Source organism: Corticium candelabrum, chromosome 1, assembly GCF_963422355.1.
Source record: "Corticium candelabrum chromosome 1, ooCorCand1.1, whole genome shotgun sequence".
NCBI lineage: Eukaryota > Metazoa > Porifera > Homoscleromorpha > Homosclerophorida > Plakinidae > Corticium > Corticium candelabrum.
In genome coordinates this window covers 2466915-2480995 of record NC_085085.1, presented here as the reverse complement: position 1 = coordinate 2480995, position 14081 = coordinate 2466915, and the positions used below count along the sequence as shown (strand labels likewise).

At 40.8% G+C, this 14081-nt stretch overlaps 2 protein-coding genes across 2 annotated transcripts; both read right to left on the bottom strand.

Annotated features, from left to right (window-relative positions):
- Nucleotides 1-6810: 6810 nt before the first annotated feature.
- On the bottom strand, nucleotides 6811-9500 carry LOC134181421 (conditioned medium factor-like). The gene is made up of 3 exons (XM_062648703.1): nucleotides 7890-9500; nucleotides 7631-7825; nucleotides 6811-7237 (listed from the first exon to the last, which is right to left on the bottom strand). The coding sequence occupies exons 1-3, from the start codon at nucleotides 9486-9488 to the stop codon at nucleotides 7019-7021; spliced, it is 2013 nt and encodes a 670-aa protein (XP_062504687.1). The 5' UTR covers nucleotides 9489-9500; the 3' UTR covers nucleotides 6811-7018.
- Nucleotides 9501-11020: 1520 nt separating this feature from the next.
- LOC134184917 (conditioned medium factor-like) lies at nucleotides 11021-13922 on the bottom strand. Its single transcript, XM_062652688.1, has 3 exons — nucleotides 12358-13922; nucleotides 12102-12296; nucleotides 11021-11395 (listed from the first exon to the last, which is right to left on the bottom strand). The coding sequence occupies exons 1-3, from the start codon at nucleotides 13873-13875 to the stop codon at nucleotides 11177-11179; spliced, it is 1932 nt and encodes a 643-aa protein (XP_062508672.1). The 5' UTR covers nucleotides 13876-13922; the 3' UTR covers nucleotides 11021-11176.
- Between the last annotated feature and the right edge of the window lie 159 nt (nucleotides 13923-14081).

Genomic DNA, 14081 nt, shown 5'->3' with positions numbered 1-14081 from the left:
ACGGGCCATGTATACTAGTATTAAATATTTTAATCTTGTGTTGGTAACAGTCGTGTTGATCCACGTGGTGTCGACTTGCGTCATCATTATAGATGAAATATTGATATGCGTTGAGTTGATGGACGACACGTTCAGTAGAGTGACATTTACAAATGATACGTCGCTGTAGGAAGAGTCGACGAATTTGGAGTTGATTGTTGTGTAGTCGTCGAATGATACGTTAGTGTAGCTGACGTTAGTAAGTGTAGCATTAATTAATTAATATGAAGTTAATGAGAATGTAGTAACACACATTAACTATCTTATAATAAGGACCAAAGTGGTGCACCACCAATTCCAATTATAAGCGCGGTTTAGCCTCCATCCAAGTCCCACTTGCCTTTGAGGTAATATTGTCATTGCAACGTTGACTTTATAGCGTTGTAACTAGTTACATTAGCGATTGTGCAATCGTACCACGTTCCATTCACTTTTCTAGTGACGTTCTTACTGACAAAATATCGTGTCACCGTAAAAGACACGTTATGAAAATCCAAGTCGGTCACACTATTATTGAATCCCGTCATTTACAAGAAAGTTGTGTTTGTCAAAATATAATTGGAGATGATAAGATTAGACAGACAAGCGTTGATTATCGACAAGTACATAATACACAGTCGATGCTTGAGATAGTTAGAATACCTACATGAGAGTTGATGAGAGCAACATTGCTGAAATTGGTACGAGACAGTTTTGGCACATTGATACCACCGTCTTTCACCACATAGTCATTCGCTACTTTTGTCATGTCTGTAGCGTCATCAGCAAAGGCCATAATCTGATGTACACCAGTTGCACTACAACCTCGGCTTGTAGCAATACATACCGTAGAATAATGTTCAGTTTTTTCATTGCCTTGACAAAATATCCTGTATATTAGTTAAGACATTAACATAATGTCATGTTGGCAATTTCATAACAATTTGTTTTTAGTATATGTTTACTGTTTTTTACTTATCAAATCTTTGTTCTAATCACATTGTGGTTATGTTGTTCCAGTCACGTGTGTAGTAATTATATACCTATTATTAGCTAGAGAAAACTACGGTTTGGGACCCTAGCTGCCACTTCCACAGTGTGCTTACAGTTGCGTTTTGGTTGAAATGTACGACTATGTTCAATGGAGTGCTGTCTCCGAGCGTAGAGATGTGTGGAAGTCGTGTATTGATGCAATCAATAGTGTTACGTACATCTGCCAGCTGCTGGTCGAGTGTAAAGATGGGAGTTGTTTATTGATGCAATAAACATCGTTACTACGCCAGCTGCTATAAAACAAGTACAAAAACATTTTGAGAAATGATAGTTATCTATGGATGGGTATGTACTTATTCATGCTCATCTCCTACATCACAATCTTTTTACCTAAATTAATTAATTACTTGCTTCTAACTATCTCAAGCATCGACGATATCAACAACTTGTTGATCATCAACTCAAATGTTGAAAAGATAGAAATTGTGAACGTCACCATTCACAACATGCTGATCTTTGGCTTATCTACTTCGTCAGGACGCTTTTCCAAAGTTCGAGTACTAACGGGTAATTTCACAAATTCCAATATCAATAGTTTCCTATTTAATGACACTGAAGTAACCAACACTTATTTTCACAACGTAACAATGACAGATGTTGTTGTTTCGAACGTCACTTTCCTCAATATCGTCCACGTGGACGTCTTCTATATCAACACTTGTCTGTCTAATTTTATCATCTCCAACTCTAGTTTGACAAACACAACTTTCTTGCAATTGACGGGATTCAATAATAGTGTGACACACTCGAATTTTAATAACGTGTCTTACATCAATTTCTCGGTGACACGATAGTTTGTTGCCAATGTAAGTAAGAACGTCACGAGAGAAGTCAATGGAACGTGACATGATTGCACAATCGCTGATGTAACCAGTTACAACGCTTTTAAAGTGAACGTTGCAATGACAACTTTACCTCAAAGGCAAGAGGGACTTGGATGGAAGTTAAACCGCGCTTATGATTGGAATTGGTGGCTCAATAATTATGAGATAGTTAATGTGTGGAATTACATTCTGATTAATGCTACACTTAGTAACGTCAACTACACCAACGTATCATTTGAAGATTACACAACCATCAACTCTACATTCGTCGACTGTTCCTACAGCAACGTATCATTCCTAAACGTCACTCTACTGAACGTGTCTTCCATCAACTCAACACATACCAATATTTCATCTATAATGATGACGCAAGTTAACACCACGTGGATCAAAACGACTGTTACCAACACGAATGTAAAATATTTAATATGGAAAAATGTTACTTACGTTAACCTGACGTCACAAAATTCTTACATGGTACATGGAACCATGATAGATATAAAATATATCAACGTAAAGTTTAAGAACGATACGTGGGCAAGTTTATTTGTCTCTGACTTTTTGACAATCAATGCGACTTTAATGGAATTTGCGGCTGCCAACACAACAACATGTAACGTCACGAAACTAAATGTGACGTTCATCAAATCGACGTTCTACATGTGGACGGAATGGAATGCTACACTGTTAAACACTTCGTACTACAATGTTACATTTGTTGGATGCCGAGCCGTTAACGTAACGGAAAGAAATGGAGAAATTGTAAACAGCACATATATTGATCATTCTGTTGTCAATGGGACTACAATAGCGGCATACACACACAATGTGTCTTATCTTCTGGGCCTACTTGTAAGACAAAATTCTTATGGATATCGTTACTATTACTACTACAGTCGTTATGACTACTATAACTTTTATGACTTCACAAGTTTCTGGTATCGATGGCATGATTTCACATGGATCTACAGGCTAAGTGAACACTTGTTGAACCATTTGCAAAGACTTGCTGTTTACAGTCCAACTATAATTACTAATACTCCAGTTTTTGCACCGTTTCAAAAAAGTGTAAGCTTAACAATGTGTGATTACGGATCTTGGCGATGGCCTTACTATTCTGACTACTGGAAATGGCAAAACTGGTGGTATGGAGGTGAATCTAGATGGCGGCAGCAGCAAGATGAGTGGAAACAAAAAGGAGCCTTTTCAACGTGGTGATTTAGACCGACAGAAGGATTGTGGAATCTGTGGAAAGATTATTGCAAAGATTGGCAATCAAATTCTTTGCTCAATAGTTGTGACAACTGCTTTATTAATTGCTCAATCGATAACAGCAGTTTGAACAACGTGATGTTCAACAGAACCAATTTCACTCATTCAAACATGATTAATACAAGTATAGTTAATACGACATATAGAAACAGCTCTTTTAGTGACGTTCTAATTAGCAATCTGACTTTCAACAATCTGACTATCACCAATCTAACTATAACCGACTCCACTCTTGTCAACACAACGTTTATCAACATGAACTCATTGAATGGAACTTACAAAATTATTAATTCCTCATTGTACAACGTCTCTTATATCAACTTTACCATAAATGCATACTCTGCCATCCACGTAACTGAGAACATGACCACAGAAGTGAATGGAAGATGGTATAACTACACACTTGTCAGTGTGACCAGTTTCAATGCTCATAAAAGAAATGTGTCAATCTCAAATCAATATCAATGGAAAGGGGGGACTCTTTTCGCTGCGCAAATAGGCCAATATTACAATTTGGAAGCGTGGCCTATTTTCTTTGCTTCTTTGGCTAATTTAACGAATTGCACTGTTATTAACGCCACCTATAGCAACGTCAGCTTCAAAAATGTATCATTTGAGGTCTACACAGCAATCAACTCTACATTCACCAACTGCGTCTACATTAATGTCTCATTTGCTAACGTCACTTTATTGAACGTGTCTTCAATCAACTCCACACATACCAACATGTCATCTTTTCTGATGATCCAAATCAATACCACGTGGATCAACTCAACTGACACTAACACAACACTGTCTCACTTTGTATTGAAAAATGTCAGTTACGTTAACTTGACGTCGCGCAACTCTACAATGGTGAATGGAACCGCTCTAGACATACAATATGTCAACGTCACATCTGAAAACGTTACATGGATAAATTCATTTGTTTCTAACATATTGGAAATAAACGCGACTTTGCATGAATTTGCTGCTGCTAACATAACAATGTGTAATATTACAAGACAAAATGTGATATACATCAACTCGACGTTCATTACTAGCACAGAATGGAACGCTACACTGTTCAACACTTCATATTACAATGCTACGTTTATTGGGTGCAGAGCTTTCAACGTAACTGACAAAAATGGAACAATCATAAACAGCGCATATATTGATCATTCTCTTATCAACGTGACCACAACAGCAGCTAACATATCCAACGTGTCATACATTTTAGGACTCTCTTCGTCAAGAAAAAGCAAGTTAATGTTCAAACCTGTGTACAAATCTCCTCATGATTACAACTACTATAGCAACTACTACTACTATCGATACTACACATCGTTTTGGTATGACATATTTTATGACTTTGCAGGGCACTGGCGGCAGGTGAATGACTTCAGGTGGATCTACAATTATAATGAGCATTTGCTTAATCATTTGAGAAGGCTTGCAGCCTACTCTACGAGTAATCTTAATGTTAGTCCATTTGGAAGAAATTTTCTTTCATGCTATTATCGTTCTTGGCGATGGCCATTTTCCTACTATTACTATGAAAACGATTGGTGGTACGGGAGTGAAGCTGAGTGGAGGAAAGGTCAGTTGCACGAAGATAGAAACGAGGTATTGGTCGATGGGTGGCTTAGACCTAACGAAGGATTATGGAGATTGTGGAAAAATTATTGCACTGACTGGCGATCAAATGCTTTAGCTGGAGGTTGCGACAACTGTTTCGTTAACTGGTCAATCATTAACAGCAATTTAGTCAATGTTATGCTTAACAGCACCGATGTCACAAACGTCACAATATTTGACACAAGCATAATCAATATGACGTATGAAAACAATTTCTTTGGTGACGTTGCAATCAGAAATCTGGATATATACAACTGTCGTCTTGTCAACACAACGTTTATCAACATAACTTCAATGAATGGAATTTACAAAATTGCAAATTCTCTATTGCAGTACGTCTCCTATAACTTTCCTTGAAGATGTGTACCGCAATGAATGCGTATGACAACTACAGTCCAGTTGACTGTGGGAAGTGAACGGAACACGGTACAACTAGAGTCTACATAGTAAATGCTTGTGCATGTGACATTACGTTAGGCAAGCGAGGGTATTCTGTCGTTATTTTGTCGTGTAGCAGTTAATAGAGACCATGCACTCGAGTAAACTACGGTGCCTCTGAATCATGTTTAACGAAAGCTGTTTTAAGTTTACATTTTAACAGGTTGAATTAACGCTAATAAAAACGCGCTAAATCTTATTCTTAGGCTTACAGGACTGTGTCCTCGTGGAGACACGCTCTATGTTGCGCTTTTGCACTCCTAAAACTTACCAAACTAAAATCTTTTTCTTTGAAAAATGAAGTAGATGTAGGGATCGTATCAAAAGTAACAGAAACAAGTTCTATAGATAATGAACCAAAGCCAGACGTCATTACTGGATCCTTCCAACCCCCACATTCCTTATATTTTACATTTAGTGGGTTGGAAGAATTCATTAGCTAATGATGTCTGGCTTGGGTTTATATTATCTATAGATCATCTTTCTACTACTTTCTATACAATCTCTACATCCATTTTTTTTCAGGAAAAAACTTCTTAATATTTAACTATAAATCTGAAACTCTGAAGTTTTACCGAGACATTCTCTGCACGCTGAGGCAAGTCGATGCAACAGTTGACGAATGGGCAAAAACAGGTGCCACATGAAACAGATCAGATAAATAAAATGACCCAATTTAGTGCGGGGACAATGTTATCGATTACAGCACATGTAAATGGTGATGTTAAGGACGCGCCCAATAAAAAATTTCAAAACCTACACCCACTCTTTTTACAAAAATCGGTGCCTCGATTTGCCTCATGCCTAGTTACACTACTGAAATTAACTTACCGTATAATTATGTGAGACGCCTGCGCTTTGGGTCTCCTCGGACCTCCAGACAACGTGCGCGCGCAAAAAGCGCGCGAGCTACGCTCTTGTATTGTCTTGTATTAAGCAACTCACCGAGGTCACAGTTGGTCATTTCACTGTCAGGATCGTTACAGACATGGCCGGAAAGTGTGACCGTGAGCTGACACCTTCAACGTGTATAGCGGAGAAATTGAAAATTGATATTTATTCCGGTCCGCTAAATAAGCATATTACCGCTCTTTGTTCTCTTTATATAGATAAAGCGTTCAGTGCGGGCCAGACTGCAACTTCACGTCACGAATGATGGGTACCGTATACGGGTCATACCACAGAGAATTTGTTGATACCCCGTATTTAATTGGCTGCGTAGCCAGACCCTACCGCCGCGTCATTGCAAGCAAAGCAAATTGCAAATACTGCGATTGTATCAATGAGAAAACCAGTAGAAATTGACAGAGCAGTTTTAAGTAGTTATAAAACTAACATAATTTACTCTACGTTAACCAGTGTGTGTGTGTGTGTGTGTGTGTGTGTGTGTGTGTGTGTGTGTGTGTGTGTGTGTGTGTGGGTGGGTGGGTGGGTGGGTGGGTGTGAGTGTGTGCCCCTCTGTGTGTACGTGAGTGTGTGCACTGTGTGCTTGCGCATGTGTGTGCGTGTGTGCGTGCGTGCGTGTGTGTGTATGTGTGTGCGCGCGTGACCTATACCACTACAGCTTGTAGTTTCTCTCTAAGAAATATAAAGTGCTGTCATAACAATACTATAAATACAATAGTCAACAAAGACTGCCATTTAATTGATCAAAATCAATACCAATAAAAATCTCAAATAGACATAAGCAGCAGTACAAACAATGCCTCATAATGTCTAAGCAACACATAAAAACAAAACTCAAACCATTAATTTGTCTATCAAAATATTGGATAATATCCAATACAAACAGTTCAGCGTGCTGCCAGTCTATTAATTTCCTCATTTCTTTCAGGATTTCGTGTTTGCGGCGGCCAGTTCATACCAGTTGTGTGGCACTCACCTTCTCTGTGACCCGCAGGCTGTCCATGAGGTAAATCCGTCTTTTTTATCTCAACTAAGCCATCGTTTGGCCAGGATAAAATCAAGTTACTGGGCAATAGACAGTAGTTGACCAAACCTCCAGTCTTGTACTACAACAGAACAAACAAAAGTGAGTGGACCAACAGACTATACTGATAGTCCATCAACTCAGAAGTTATTTTGCTCATAAAATGGTTGTAACGGAAAATGAAACAAGCAGATGGAAATTCATTGTCACTGCTTGCATGTGCTACATTGCTGTATCTTTAAGACGAGACAGATTTTTAGCTGCTTTACGTAGTCTGTGAATGGTGTGTGTGTGTGTGTGTGTGTGTGTGTGTGTGTGTGTGTGTGTGTGTGTGTGCGTGTGTGTGTGTGTTTGTGTGTGTGTGAGTGTGTCTGTCTGTCTGTCTGTCTGTCTATGTCTGTGCGTGTGTGCGTGCGTGCGTGTCACTACCTACAAATGATAAACATATAGTGTAAGTATTCAAACAAGAACTTACTTGTGTTGTATAGTAATGTACAGCTTGCTGCTTATCAGCAGGAATGGCTGCTAGCCAGCGTTCCATACTGTCATAGGACAAATCTGGGTTGGGTCCACAACCAATGCCAATCAGCTTTCCAATAGCGGCCAGCAGCTCTGCAAGAGGGGAGCCATGGTATGGTGTGCCAACTGACTGAAGCAAACGCTCACCACTCTTAACAAAATTATGAGATATGAACTACTGAACTATACACACTCAATAAAATTATCTCTCTTACAGCTTTATCCAACCCACTTTCATAATAGGTATACAAGTGAAGAGATGCTGCACCACCGTGTGAGTGTGAGGCAAGTCCAAACGACTCAAATTGATCTCCAAATTCTTGAATGAGACGAGCAAATTCATCTGTTGTTCGTGACTGCTTAAAATCTTCAAAGTATGCAACATCTGTAAAGTCAGACTCTGGAAATGTTCGTTCTTGTGCACAATAACCGTGGACTAAAATAAGCTTCCCTCCATTTTCATCAAATCTCTTTGAATTGTTTGACAAAGGATAGTTTGACTGAAATGTGCACATCTCGAGCTTTGATCCATTTGTAGAGACAATATCCTTGACTTCATTCGACAGGCTCTCAGACATTTCTATTTTGACATCCTCTGTACTGGCTACCGTAATAAAACTGTCAACCTCCTCAATTCTAACTTGCCGAAGAGAATATGGAGGAAATGCCCAAGTCTTTAATAACCATTCCACATCCAAACGAAGCGACACAACATTACCAAGCGTATCATCATGCAATACATCAGACATTCCGCTAACCCAAGCAACAGCAACATCCGAACCGACTATGAAATGCTTCCCCCACACTTGACCGTACACTCTGTAAACCTTGTTCACAGAGGCCTCAGGTTCAACAGATATAGCTACCCAGAAATGCGGCTTCTGACAATCTGAAAACATGGTCGAATGCGATAGAAGAGGAAAGTGTTCTCTATGAATATGTGCATTTCCAGTAAGTCTTAGTGACTTGTCGACAACACGAAATATCATCCACGACGATCGCTGAAACTTAGCTGACTTGTCACCACTCAATATCTTTCCAGAAACAGTCGTCCACATACTGTACGTTCCTGCGACCGTAGGCTGTATAGTCAACAAAAGCGTTTTTGCATTATCACCATTATCAGTCAAACTTGGCTCCATTTTCCTCACGCAAGTTGTATCATTCGGATTAAACAGAGTCACACTAGCGTCTTCCACGATTGCATTTTCCATTGACTTCGGCATCTGTCCTGATTGTCTCGCTAATAATCCTGCTTGGTCTGTTGCAACAGCATAAACATTGATTGTGTTGCCTGTCAGCAGCTCATGTGTATCGAAAGCCGAATGCCATATCAGTGAACCCGAATAACCGACGAGCACTGCAGCATGTTTGACGTCAGAGCAACTGGTTGATATCACAATACACCACTGTCCTGCCATCGGTTGTACAAATGCCATCGTTAGCGTCGGATAAGTGAGTCCATCCATTCCTATTGACTCGTTAGTTTGAAGCGTGGGCGTTACCTCGTTTCTGTTTGGGTCGCTAACCACCATTTTCATTAGCTGAAAGTCTGATGCACTTTCAGTGACTACGGCAACAGTTACGTAATCAACAGCATCGACCTCGAATGTGGTGACGTAAGGATTTCCAACCGATATAGAAGCCCAGGGCGGCATGTAGGACAACGAACTGACGGCAGAGTCATACGGAGACGGAGTGACGTGCTGCGGGAATTCGCTCGGTGAACCCATCAGACTCTTGTAGGTGATCTTTCCGCACGAGATTGCGACGCAGAAGAGAAAAAGAATCGCGAACCTGATGCAATACTCCATAGCGACCTTTGTAGCTACTGCACGTGACTTAGAGTCCCGGATCTGATCTCGTAACACTCGTTCTCTGCCAAATAGCTGCAGCCAGACTCAGCTGCTACGCTAGCGTCATAGTCCTACTGGATAGCAACTAGGTAGAGCTGGTCACGTCAGCATCCGTTGTAACGTTGCTGCTGTAGAACTTGAAAACTGATCGCACCTAGTCTCGGTCACAGAGTATCATATCTCGGTCAGTGCTTGCCATCTCGTTTCTACAACTCCGTTTGAGACGCAAGTCATCTCTGTCGATAGGCTCTTCCTTCCACCAAATTGTTGGATTTGTCTTGTCAACCTCTACTCTCGCAGACAACGAAGAAGACAGATGACTCACGAGACATAATCTTGGTCACCCGATCTCGACTTCAGACGCAGATCTGAGACGTTCTTTTTGGCTAATGTTATAATCATCACCTCTGGCTACTAGACCTACGGGGTGATGTTAGTGCTCATCGTACTGTTGCTACGGCAGAACGTGAAATCTGAGAGACAGTCGGACTTCCGGGATCATATCTCGGTCAGTCGCTTTCGTCGCGTTTCTACAAGACGAATTGAGACGTTAGTCAAGTCTGCTGAAAGGTTCGCTTTGGATGTTTATGCCATTGAATAGCCGGTTTTGTCTCTTCCGTTTTTACTGTTGCAGGGCGATGGGAAAGGTGATGGCGTTCGAGACATAATCTCGATCACGCGATTTTGAGAAAGACGGGTTCCTGAGTAGATTGTATTGTGTGATTTTTAGTCTACTGTCGTTCTAGAGCTATATTGTCACGAATATGTCTGTATAACTTACTATTGTTAGCACTTCAAACGTGGTATCTAGTGCAACCTATTGACTCTAAATTTTCACGTTTTGTTGGCAAATTAACCAGAGAGTATTCCTACCTGTTTCTACATTCTTGACTGGCTGATATAATGGTTCTTTATCTTGCATGGGAGGATTGATGATTTTATGAAGCAGAATTCTACACAAACTGCTTTTTACATTTATCCTTACTAATTAGGAGAGTTATGTTGAGAACTTATGAAAATGGTGACATGTTGCCAAAGAGAAAACGATCTTTCTCATGACACAGTTCTGAGTCTCATGGGACAGTTATGAAGTTGTGAGAGAGAATGATAATTTTAGTCCAGTGAAGATGTCCAACTAACCTTCTGTATAGTGCATGTTGTTGATAATAACTGATGTAGCTAAAATCTTACAATCAACAAGATGATACACAATTTACAAGTATGCAGAGTCCTGACATACTGAAAAGGCGTGTTGTGATATTTCAGGGGCAGATTCAGAGGGGTTTCAGGGGGTTGTAACCCCCTCTTTTCCAATAGGCTTGGTTCAATAATTTCATATAATTTTATTAGAACAGAAAATTAGTAATGCTATCAATAACTGCTAACGGTGAACCCCCTCTTTTAAGAATTCCTGGATCCGGCACTGCATACCTAGCTATTTCTCTAAGAAATGTAAAAGGCTATACTTTAAATCAAATAGTCAACAAATATTGCCTTTGATTCATCAGTATCTATCAACATCTAAAATATCATAACGTACAAACAATGCCTTGAAAAAGTATAAGCAACACCTAAAAACCAAAATACGCACCAACTATTTGTCCATCAAATTACTGAAAAATAAAACAAATTCCAATACAGATAGTTCAGCGTGCAGCCAGTCTATTAATTTCCTCGTTTCTTTCAGGATTTCGTGTTTGCGGCGGCCAGTTCATACCAGTTGTGTGACACTCACCTTCTCTGTGACCAGCAGGCTGTCCATGAGGTAACTCCGTCTTTTTTATCTCAACTACGCCATCGTTAGGCCAGGACAAAATCAAGTTGCTGGGCAATAGACAGTAGTTGATCAAACCTCCAGTCTTGTACTACAAAGAAATAATCAATAGTGAGTGGACCAGCAGACTACAGTACTGATAGTCCATCAACTCAGACATGATTTCCATTTTATGAAATGGATCTAGCAATAGTTAACATGAGTAGATATTACTCACTGACAGTGTGGTGTGTGTGTCTGTTTGTTTGTTTGTTTGTTTGTTTGTGTGTGTGTGTGTGTGTGTGCCTGTGCGTGTGCGTGCGCGTGTGTCTGTGAGTCTGTGAGTGTGTGTGTGTGTGTGTGTGTGTGTGTGTGTGTGTGTGTGTGTGTGTGTATGTGTGTGTGTGTGTGTGTGTGTGTGTGTGTGTGTGTGTGTGTGTGCGTGTGTGTGTGGTTGTGTGTGTGTGTGTGTGTGTGTGTGTGTGTGTGTGTGTGTGTGTGTGTGTGTGTGTGTGTGTGTGTGTGTGTGTGTGTGTGTGTGTGTTGTGTGTGTGTGTGTGTGTGTGTGTGTGTGTGTGTGTGTGTGTGTGTGTGTGTGTGTGTGTGTGTGTGTGTGTGTGTGTGTGTGTGTGTGTGTAACTATAAACAGAACAATCTGAATCTGGTCGAGTTGCATGAGGGTTTGAATATCATTAGGTTATGCAACTGCAACCAATAAGGCCAATCACTAAAACGATGTCCATCAGTGCAAGCCAAAAATTCGACTCGACCTACAAATGATAAATATACAGTGGCATAGTATTCAAACCAAACTTTACCTGCGTCGTGTAGACATGTACAGCTTGCTGCATATCTGCAGGAATAGCTGCTAGCCAGCGTTCCATACTGTCATAGGACAAATCTGGGTTGGATCCACAACCAATGCCAATCAGCTTTCCAATAGCGGCCAGCAGCTCTGCAAGAGGGGAACCACGGTATGGTGTGCCAATTGATTGAATTAACCGCTCACCAGTCTTAACCAAAAAATATAAATTACTGAACTATACACACTCTCAACACAGTTATCTCTCTTACCGCTTTATCCAACCCACTTTCATAATAGGTATACAAGTGAAGAGATGCTATGCCTCCTTGTGAGTGTGCTGCAAGTCCAAACGAGTCAAATTGATCTCCAAATTCTTGAATAAGACGAGCAAACTCATCAGTCGATCGTGATTGCTGGTAATCTTCAAAGTATGCAAAGTCTGTAAAGTCAGACTCTGGAAATGATCCTTTTTGAGCACAATAACCGTGGACTAAAATAAGCTTTCCTCCATTTTCATCAAATCTCTTTAAGCTGTTTGGCAAAGGATAGTTCGACTGAAGTGTGCACATCTCGAGCTGTGATCCGTTTATAGAGACAATATGCTTGACTTCATTTGACAGACTCTCAGACACTTCTATTTTCATATTCTCTGCACTGGATACCGTAATAAAACTGTCAACCTCCTCGATTCTGACTTGCCGAAGAGAATATGGAGGGAATGCCCAAGCCTTTAATAACCATTCCACATCCAAACGAAGCGACACAATGTTACCAAGTGTATCATCATAGGATACATCAGACATTCCACTAACCCAAGCAACAGGAACGTCAGACCCAAATATCAAATGCTTGCCCCACACTTGACCGTACACTCTGTAAACCTTGTTCACAGATGCCTCAGGTACAACAGATATCGCTACCCAGAAATGTGGTTTCTGACAACTGGAGGACATACTTGAATGTGACAGAAGAGGCAAGTGGTCTCTATGAATATGTGCCTTTCCAGTAAGTCTTAGTGACTTGTCAACAACACAAAACGTCATCCACGACGACCGCTGAAACTTAACTGGCTTGTCCCTAATCATGAGTTCTCCAGAAACAGTTGTCCACATCCTGTACGTTCCTGCGACGGTGGGCTCTATGGTCAACAGAAGTGTTTTTCCAGTGTCACTGTTATTGGTCAAACTTGGCTCCATCTTTCTCACGCTGGTTGTATCATTGGGATTAAACAGAGTCACAGTAGCGTCTTCTACGATTGCATTTTCCATTGACTTTGGCATTTGTCCTGATTCTCTTCCTAATAATCCTGCTTTGTCTGTTGCAACAGCGTAGACATTGATTGTGTCACCTGTCAATAGCTGATGAGTATCGAGAGACGAATGCCATATCAGTGATCCCGAATAACCGATGAGCACTGCAGCCTGTTTGACGTCAGAGCAACTGGTTGATATCACAATACACCACTGTCCTGCCATCGGTTGTACAAATGCCATTGTTAGCGTCGGATAAGTGAGTCCATCCATTCCTAGTGACTCGTTCGTTTGAAACGTGGGCGTTACCTCGTTTCTGTTCGGGTCGCTAACCACCATTTTCATTGATTGAAAGTCCGATGCACTTTCAGTGACTATGGCAACCGTTACGTAGTCAACAACGTCGACCTCAAATGTGGCCACGTACGGATTTCCAGACTGAAACGAAGCCCAGGGTGGCATGTAGGACAATGAACTGACGGCAGAGTCGTAAGGAGACGGAATGACGTGCTGCGGGAATTCGCTTGGTGAACCCATCAGACTCTTGTAAGTGATCTTGCCGCAAGAGATTGCAATGCAGAAAAGAAAAAGAATAGCAAACCTGATGCGGTGCTCCATAGCGATGCCCCTTGCTCTTCTGCACGTGACTTGTCTGCACGTGACTTGTGAAGGGAAACCGAAATAGTATGGAATCATTGGATTCACCGACAACAACTGCTTTTGCTGAGTGTCATGACTAAAGA

Coding starts and splice junctions, on each gene's coding strand:
- LOC134181421 (XM_062648703.1), bottom strand. CDS start 9,488: ATGGAGTATTGCATCAGGTTCGCGATTCTTTTTCTCTTCTGCGTCGCA. Junction 7,826..7,889: donor AAAGTGGGTTGGATAAAGCT/GTAAGAGAGATA, acceptor AATTTTGTTAAG/AGTGGTGAGCGTTTGCTTCA. Junction 7,238..7,630: donor TACATTACTATACAACACAA/GTAAGTTCTTGT, acceptor GTTCTGTTGTAG/TACAAGACTGGAGGTTTGGT.
- LOC134184917 (XM_062652688.1), bottom strand. CDS start 13,875: ATGGGTTCACCAAGCGAATTCCCGCAGCACGTCATTCCGTCTCCTTAC. Junction 12,297..12,357: donor AAAGTGGGTTGGATAAAGCG/GTAAGAGAGATA, acceptor TTTTTGGTTAAG/ACTGGTGAGCGGTTAATTCA. Junction 11,396..12,101: donor TACATGTCTACACGACGCAG/GTAAAGTTTGGT, acceptor ATTTCTTTGTAG/TACAAGACTGGAGGTTTGAT.